Source organism: Alligator sinensis, unplaced genomic scaffold (genome assembly GCF_000455745.1).
Source record: "Alligator sinensis unplaced genomic scaffold, ASM45574v1 scaffold755_2, whole genome shotgun sequence".
Classification (NCBI taxonomy): Eukaryota; Metazoa; Chordata; order Crocodylia; family Alligatoridae; genus Alligator; species Alligator sinensis.
This window is the reverse complement of record NW_005841883.1, coordinates 2,809,148-2,817,596: the sequence shown is the minus strand read 5'-3', so window position 1 is coordinate 2,817,596 and position 8,449 is coordinate 2,809,148. Positions and strand designations below refer to the sequence as shown.

Sequence of the window (8,449 nt, the reverse complement as noted above, 5' to 3'; positions counted from 1 at the left end):
ATCCATCTCCTCAGTGCTCGAGCACCTCAGACATGATTGAAGACAGTCAGTCTGGGCACTAGGGCAGTGCTGTTACCTGTGGTGCAGCCAAGGAGCTAAGGGCTGGTCCACACTGAAGTCGCTGTGACTGTAGTGCTTTGGAGAGGTCTCCAAGCTGGCTGTAACTGAATATCAGAAGCAATCTAGCCATGGCATAACAGAACACAGTGCAGACTGATCTGTGCAGAGAGGCTCCATGACTGCAGCACAGACATAATCTGAGGCCCCCAGAAGTGATTGGTCAGGATTACTCAGGGTGTCTGTGGCAGGGCTGGGAACCTTGGTTACCCATTGCTTTGACTGGTGCCCTGAACACTGCTCTGCATTGGCTGGGTCCTTCTTATGTTGGCTTGGTGGTGCTATTGGTCTGGCTTTACAGGAGATTCCTGGAAAGGCACCAGCATCAGAGGCAGTGTGGGCCATTCTGGCACAGGACAGGACATGCCCTCTCCCACATAGGTTTGAGCAGAGCCAGGAGTGGCCCCTCCCCACAATTAGCCAGAGCATGAGGCTGGCCCTTACCTGGGGTCCCCCTGTAGCTGCCTTGGGGGCAGCCTGGAGCCATGTGCGGTGCTGCGGCCCAAGCCCCTCCTGGTTGTGTTTGCTTTGCCGGAGTGCTGGCAGGACTCACTGCAGAGGCGTGCCTGGCGGCAGCTGCACCTCACATTCCCCAGCACGGTAGAGTCTGCTCCCAAGTAGGTGAGACGTGCCAGATTGACAACCCTACAAGGCAAAGTGCTGGATCTAGAGAACAAGCACAGCACAGGGTGGGACAGGATCCCTCCTCTGCCTCAGCCTCCCACTCTCCCTCCTCAGGCCTCTGCACAGGGACCCCAGGCACCTGGGCAGAAGGGGAAGAGATGGGGCAAGCTGCACTCTTTAGGGGAGGGCCCATCTATGTCTCTAAACCTGACCAGTCCTGGGTCATCCTGGTGACCTGCCAGTGGCAAGCCGTTTAACTAGATGTTGGAAATGGCATGGCCTAGGATACAGGCATCAAAGTGCCCTGTGCCATCTTGCCCAGCTGCAGTGCAACCTCCATCTCCCCTATCACCCTGCAAGCATGCTGATATTTGTGGAAGCAAGCCCCCCACTCCAGCCTTCACTTGCCCTGCCCTGTCGGCTCCTGCCTGTGGCTGTAGGAGGCGGGGGTGGGGGAAGGCTGTATTCCCAGCTGATGGCAGCTGGGCTTTGCTGGTAGCTGGGGAAGTGCCACATCTGCCAAGACACCAGCCACCATGAGAAAGGGAGTCTGGGTTTCAGTCCACATGGGTGCCAGGTCCTGACCAGTAGCTGTCTGAGGAAGCTAGGATGAGCAGCAGCTGGGAGGACACTGGCTCACGGTGCCTTCTCTGAACCTTCTCCATTCACTGAGTTCTGGTGGGAGGCACTGACCAGGAGTCTGCACAACTGCTGCCCTCCTGCCTGGCATTTCCTCAGCCTGGTGATTCTGTGAGCTGCAATGACCCCACCAAACCAAGGGTGCCCCATGCTGGGGAAGAAGGGAGGCCTCTTCGTTCAGCAGCTTCAAAAACACCTTTCCCTGCTCTTTGTTTCCTTCTGAACATTCAGGATCTACTGGTCGTGCTGCCTGGCATCCAACCCAGCAACAGGCCATAGCCTCAGCCTCTGCTTGGCTATGTGGGTGGCACCTGTTATCGCCTCCTAATGGCAGATACAGAAATGGGGTCAGGGCAGAGTCTGTCTCCTTGATTTCCTTTGGTCATCTTGGAGGTGCTGGCAAAGGAAACGTGGCAACCTGTCCATGGGGCACTCTGAGACTGGGCAGACAGGAGGGCAATGGGCAAACATGCAATCACGTCACTGTCTGCTCCCTCCTGGGCCTTCACTGGGTAGCAAAGCACAAATCCTGCTTGAGCAACTGCCCCCCCGGGGCTTCCAGATGGGCCTTCTCCATCCTGCTGGGGCCTGTGGTTCTGTGACCCCACAACAAGGAGGCTGGAGAAGCCACACGCCCGTTTGGTGTAGAGACACCCTCTGCCCCAGTGTTAAACCCTGTCAGTGACCAGAGCACATTCAGTTCTGGGTGGCTCCCTCTGCAGCTTCCCCTACAGCCCAGCCAGAGCCCTAGCTGGTGGTTGGGGGTGGGGGGTGTATGTGAAGCAGGGATCCCTGCACACATGCACCCCCCACCAACCCTATGATGTGCCTCGTGCTGCTCCACCCCAGTGGTGTGTCTGGTGCATCCCCATGTCCCACCTCCTGCCCAGGGCTGACCTGGTAGTTGGGGTGACGGGACACGCAGGGTGCTGGTGGGTGGCATGCATGGCCTTGCCCCTCCTGCTGCTGGCACTGTTTACATGGTTACATAACAGCCCCACCCTTGTGGGTGAGTAATAGGATCAGCTGGCTCTAGTGCTGGAGTTCAAGCCAGGACGCTGAATTGCACAGCATTGGCCCAGGAGGCAATGGGAAGTGGGTGGGTCCTACAGGAGAGGGGCCTGGAACCCTCTTCCCTCCACGTAACCTGTGCCCAGGCATGGTCACCCTACCCAATGGGTGTGGAGCAGGCTGCAGTGCCACTTATCAGTTCCCAGGACTGGGAGACACATAGATCAATACCTGGCTGTCTTGTGGGCAGCCTTGGCCTGGCTGAGCTGTGTTTGTGCATCCAGGAAAGGAGTGCGCCAGGGTCTGAATGGGCAACTTAGGGAGGGTGATGCTGATGGGCAACATGCCCTGCACCCACTCTGGGGAGGGAAGAGCCAGGACTCCTGGGTTCTAGCCTTGATTCTAGGAGGGGAATGGCATTTAGTGGGTTGGAGCAGAGCAGTGGGGGCTGAGAGTCAGAGCAGAAGTGTTGGCTGCAGGTCTTGGTTCCAACAGCCCTTCACCTGCCCCTTCCCATCTGTGTTGCAGTGCGGATGGAGGAGAGATCTTCCACCAGTGCGTGGCAGAGCAAGATGAGGCCTTCACTGAAAAAGATGTCATCCGGCTGGTCCGGCAGATCCTGAGCGGTGTCTCCTACTTGCACAGGAACAATGTTGTCCACCTGGACCTGAAGGTACCAGCCCCACTGGGGTGGGGGTGGCAGGACCTGGTGGTTCTTCCTGCTTTCTGCGGGGCTGGTGCCAATCCTGAGCTTGTGGTCCAGAACCTCGCTGCCAAGCTGGGTATTTCTGGGAATGTTTACATGTGTTCTGGGGGTGTTGGGGGTGTCGTGGGCGGCACATTTTTAAGTGTGGGGATGCTGATACATGAGCCACAGGAGGCTGCTGGAGCACAGTAATTGCCACACTCCAGCAGACTCGCTTAATTGAGTCTGCTCCAACACACTGTAATTCCAGCATGTCAGAGCAGCCTCCACTCATGTATAGGTGCCCTCTGGTCCCAGAGAGCAGTGCCTGTCTGTGGCCATCTATCTGTGCCCAGATCAGAATTGGCTGGTGTCCCTCTTGGGAGAGCACTGGTCACATCCTGTTTCCTCCTCACTCAAGCTCTGAATCCTTCCTGCCCCTGTAGCCCCAGAACATCCTGCTCACCTGCAGCAGCCCCTTAGGCGACATCCGCATTGTGGACTTCGGCCTATCCCGGCAGGTGGACGCCGTGCAGGAGGTGCGCGAGATTTTGGGCACCCCAGAGTATGTAGGTAAGTGGTGCATTGGGCACAGAGCAGCCGCCCTGGGGGTGGGGGACTGCAGGCCTGGCTTAGCCAGTCTGTCCTGAGCACCTGCGTTCTGAGCCCCATGTCCCAGGATTCCCCCACATACACCCCTCCCTCCAGTGGCGAAGTAGTAGTGCCTGGGTCCTCTCTGCTCCTGCGGCCTATTTACTGGATGGCATGCAGCACGCAACCCACCCACCCCTGCCCAGAGGTACTGATCTGCTAGCACACTAGCAGGAACAGCTGGCACATGTGGGGCTCTGAATCCTGGGAGGTACTGGAGGAGCTTCAAGCTAGCTGTACAGTCCTTAATTCCCCTGTATTTCCCTTTGTAGCCCCTGAGATCCTGAACTATGAGCCTATCAGCACAGCCACCGACATGTGGTAGGTCACTCTGCCCTCTCTTGGCTAGCTCTGAGCTGCTGCAGGCAGGCCGGGGCTGAGGTGTCTGTTTGTCCTTCTTTCATGTTGGGGTAAGGGGCTGGGTGCCCGCAGGCTCAGCAGTTCGGCACTCTGAACTGAGTCGCATCACCCTTGCCCCAGTTGCATGCTCCCTGGATTGGGAGGAAGTAGTGTCATGCGTTGCCACAGTGAGGGCAGTGCTGAGATCTTGTTTACCCCCTGGGCACTACATCCACTGGCAGGAGCACTGGAGATGACCCCCCCCCCCCCCCCCCCCCCCCCAATAGATATTCTCTCCCACAGATGGTACCAGCCCAGCAGAGCCCCCCTAGAAGTGGGTGCGTGGTGTTTCCTTCTCTCAGCAGGGATGCCCACAATGTGGGGGAGTTGCCTCGTGGGGTGGTAACACCTCAGCCAGGGGTTGGGCCCTGTTGTGAGTAGCAGGGGAAGGTAAATGTGGCACAATATAGAGGCCTGGGTATCCCCCATGCTCATGCAACCGCCCAGCCTCAGGGACAAAAGCTCAGCTTGTTGAAGGGGGAGCACTTGGGGGCAAGGAGCTTGACCCAAGGACCTCACAGGCCCCAGGGTCAGCCTTGGGAAGGGCCCTGCAAGTAATCACAGGAGGCAGTGAGTCTCAGGCCTTTGGCCTTGCCTTCCAGGGTAGCTTCATCTCCCAGCCCTGACCCAACCAGAGCAGGTTAGCAGAGAACAGCAGCTTCTTGGTGATGTTGTCTCCATTACCATTCTCTCCACTGGCTCCTCATGACCAACTCCTCCCCCCAAACAGGAGCATTGGCGTCCTGACCTATGTCATGCTGACAGGTGAGTCGCCCTTCCTGGGTGACACCAAGCAAGAGACCTTCTTGAACATCTCCCAGGTGAACGTGGAGTACCCATCTGATGTCTTCGAGGGCATCTCTGACCTGGCCATTGAATTCATTCAGTCCCTGCTCATTAAGAATCCCAGGTACCTGCTGTTGCCGCCTCACCTGCCCCAGTGGCCCCGTGCATGTGGGGTCCCTGGGCAGAAGCTGCCAGCTGATCCCTCGTCTCGTGGTGGGCTGCGACAAGGGAATTGTCCAGATTTGGACTTGCGATGACTGTAGGGCTATTCAGCGATGTGCTTGATGGTGGTAGAGGGGGGAGCACTTGGGAGGAATTTGCTTGTTGCTGGGATGTCACCCTGCTGCCCTGTACATCAGAGTACATGGGGCAGGGGTTAGCTGGGCTCTCTGCAGGGGCAGAGGTGGCTGTCCTGAGCTGGGGGATGTATCCTGTGCATGAGGCTGGGGGCGCTGTGGGGACACCTGGGCTGAAGACACTAGCCCTGTTCTTCTCCCTGCAGGAAACGAGCCCAAGCTGAGCAGTGTCTCCAGCACCCCTGGCTCTCACCATCACCTACTTTGGAGCTGTCATCCCCACTGCTGGTAGAATCGGAGCTGGTGGCAGGGAGCGAGGACAGCAGCCCAGAAGAGGCCCAGGAGCTAGTGCTGGTGACTTCCTACACGGTGCGCCGCCCCTGTCGGCAGCCGCAGGAGACAGAGCTGGCTGGCACGGGAAAGACGTTCCCAGCACTGCAAGAGATTGCCCAGGAGCTGGTGTGCTGAGCCACGTACCATGCGCCCTTGCCTGCTGCCTCAAAGGATCATGCGCTGGACTTGCTGCTGCCCCAGGCCTGCTGGCTGCTTCAGGCCTGTGGTGCCTGCCCTGGAGTCAGGCAGCCCCTTTACTCCAAGGGGGTGGATGCCCCAGAGTGGGGGTCTCCTGCTTGCTGACCAACCCCAGGAGGGGAGTAGCTCTGCCTTAGGGTCTCTCAGGAGCCAGATGGATGCCCAGCTGCTGGAGGCACCTGTGCTACTGCGCATGGAGCTGAGACTCTTGTGTAAATAGGTTTGTGGGGGGATGGAGCCCCCAAGCAGGGCAGTAGCTGCTTCCAGTGCTCCAGTATGGGAAGGTTGCTGATGTCTGCTGTGCACGTGGAGGGAGGGAGATGCCCTGCTACTGGTCAGGGATTGCTTGTTGGGGTGTCATGTCCCCAGCAGCCAAACCCTCCCCCTCACTTAGGCAGCAACTGCAGGAAGAAGCTGCCCTGATACCTCTGCGGCACCCCTGAAAAATTTTGGGCTTCTGCAAAGGGGGATGCTCTGACTGAGGGAGCGCTCCTGGTCACAGGACTCAGGCTGGAACTGGAACCTCTACAGAAGCAGGTCCTGGAGCTCAGTGTCCCCAGGCAGGCCTGGCAGCTGCACAAGGAGCACCATATTCTGGCAGGGCTGTGCCCTCTGGATTGCTGGTGGAGCCCCCACCAGCCCACCATGGAGCCCCATCTCCCTGGAGCAAGGAAGCACTGCCAGGGGGGAGCTGGGCCTACAACCAATGCAGGCAGTAACCGCACCTTTTTGGGGTGCACTGGGACCCAGCCCATCCCTGCAAATAGGCTTCATCGGGGGAGCTGACGTGCTTTGTAAATGGTTTCTGAACAGCTTTAATTAGCTGATTATTTAATAGCCCTGCTGGGTGGGGGGAGGGGAGGGCTAGAGGGTGAAGGCTCATATGCTTCCCGCTCAGTGTCAATGGGCCATGGGCAGGCTTCAGCTCCCAGGGATGCTGCTACCTGCACCACACTGTTGTTATTCAGGGTGCCCTGGTACCAGGGAAATTAGCCGGCTGTGGGGGCAGCATTGCTGCCTTCCTGCCCTCCCCATTGAGGCCACTGCCTCAGATACTTCTGGGGTGTAAGGGGGAATTGCCAGGAGTGGGGCAGTTTCTTGGATAGAGGGTAGAAGCAGTGGGGGCTGGCAGGGGGTTGATACAGGGCCCAGGGATTGGTGTGCCCCCATCTCCCGTTCACAGTCTTGTGTCCTGGGTCCATCTGCTCTGCAACATACATGACTCAAGCACAGGAAAATCAGTGGCTCAAAAGGCCCCATGTCTTGTAAAACCTCCCAGTGCCCTTGGCTGGATGTGGCAAGAATGGCCAGGGGGAGGGGGATTCCCAGCCATGGCCACCTCTACCCCATGTAGGTATTTGAAGCAGAGGGGCCCCAGGGGGCTGTTGTCGCAGGGGAGTGATGGTCCCAGGAGGGAACACGCTGCTGTCTGTTGCCACTTGTTACTTGGTTGCTGGATTTTTTTTTTAAATAAAAGATTAATGTTGATCTATGCAAAGGCTCTTGTTCTTCTCCCCTGCTCCTGCGGGTACCTGCTGCATAGCCCCTCCCAGTCTGAGCAGTTACCGACCCTCAGCCCCATGCCCAAGGCCTGACCAGCTGGGCCTGGCCTCAGTCCCTACCAAGACCCCTGACTCCCAGCTGGCCCCAAGCAGGACTTCCCCCTGCACCTGCTTGTGTGTCAGGCTAGCACGGCTCTGCCGTGCACAATGAGCTCCATGCAGGGAGGGCAGGACAGACAGTTGTTGGCTCCTAGGCTTCAGTGGGGCACTGGGACCCCTGGGCACTGCCCATGTGCTGGGCACCAGGGCCATGCCCTAACTGCACCTGCTCTGCAGAGGGAACACCCACAGGCTGCACTGGTGCCTACCAGGGGCAGGAGCAGGAGCAGGAGCAGGAGCAGGAGCAGGAGCAGGAGCAGGAGTTGGAGCAGGCATGGTTTGCAAATGTGGCTCACGTAGCAATGCGTGGGAAGGATGGAAATCGGCTTGGCCCCAATCTCTTGGGTAGATCCTGTGCAGATGCCAGGCTGGCTGGCTGGGAACACCCCGCTCTGCCCACTCCCCAGCAGCAGGAGACGGCAGACACCCATTTCAGAGCAAGGGGACAAGCCAAGGTGCTGGCATGGTCCCACTACAACAGCTTGGTCTCTCATGGCCAACCAGTGGCAGGACAAAGTTGTTGCCCAACAGCACAAATGGGAGAAGAAACCTGCCTTACTCAGAGACACTCAGGGCAAAGAGGAGCACTTAGATGTCAGAGCCCTTTTCTTTGCTGCCTGAACCTCGGGGCCATCCTGTCGCTGGGGCACCCAGCCTGGGTGGGGCCTACACCTGCACCATAGGTATGTGACCAGCTGCATGGCCCCGACCTGGGACTCCAGGACTGGGAGCTCTGATGGCACCTGCAGCAGAAGGATGGGGCAAGGCCATGCCTCCCCTGTGCCCAGGCTGGGGCATCCATCTCCCTTCTCCAGAGGCTGCTCAGGTGTCAGCAGGCCCCTGGCTGAGCTGCCTTCCTAAGAGCATTGCGGGTAAGTGCTCTTGCTGTGGGCAGAGGCATGGGTCTCTGCTCTCGCTTCAGCTGCAGTGAGAAGACACTTTTCTCCGTCCTCCCCAGGCCCCTGCTCACACTCAGCACTCGCTGACATGAGCTAAGCACGGAGCCAGCATGCGTGCACCCGACAGGAGCCTGGGCATGAGGAGTGGCA

The 8,449-nt window shown here is 58.6% G+C and overlaps 1 protein-coding gene across 1 annotated transcript in view; it reads left to right on the top strand.

The window, feature by feature from the left end:
* LOC102372786 (serine/threonine-protein kinase 17A-like) overlaps nucleotides 1-7,218 on the top strand; it is a 17,202-nt gene extending 9,984 nt beyond the window's left edge. The window contains exons 3-7 of the mRNA XM_006017666.3: nucleotides 2,920-3,064; nucleotides 3,523-3,649; nucleotides 4,000-4,048; nucleotides 4,857-5,036; nucleotides 5,415-7,218. Coding sequence (XP_006017728.1) covers nucleotides 2,920-3,064; nucleotides 3,523-3,649; nucleotides 4,000-4,048; nucleotides 4,857-5,036; nucleotides 5,415-5,676 — 763 coding nt within the window. The 3' untranslated portion in view covers nucleotides 5,677-7,218. The remainder of the gene's footprint in view (nucleotides 1-2,919; nucleotides 3,065-3,522; nucleotides 3,650-3,999; nucleotides 4,049-4,856; nucleotides 5,037-5,414) is intronic.
* The last annotated feature ends 1,231 nt before the right edge of the window (nucleotides 7,219-8,449 follow it).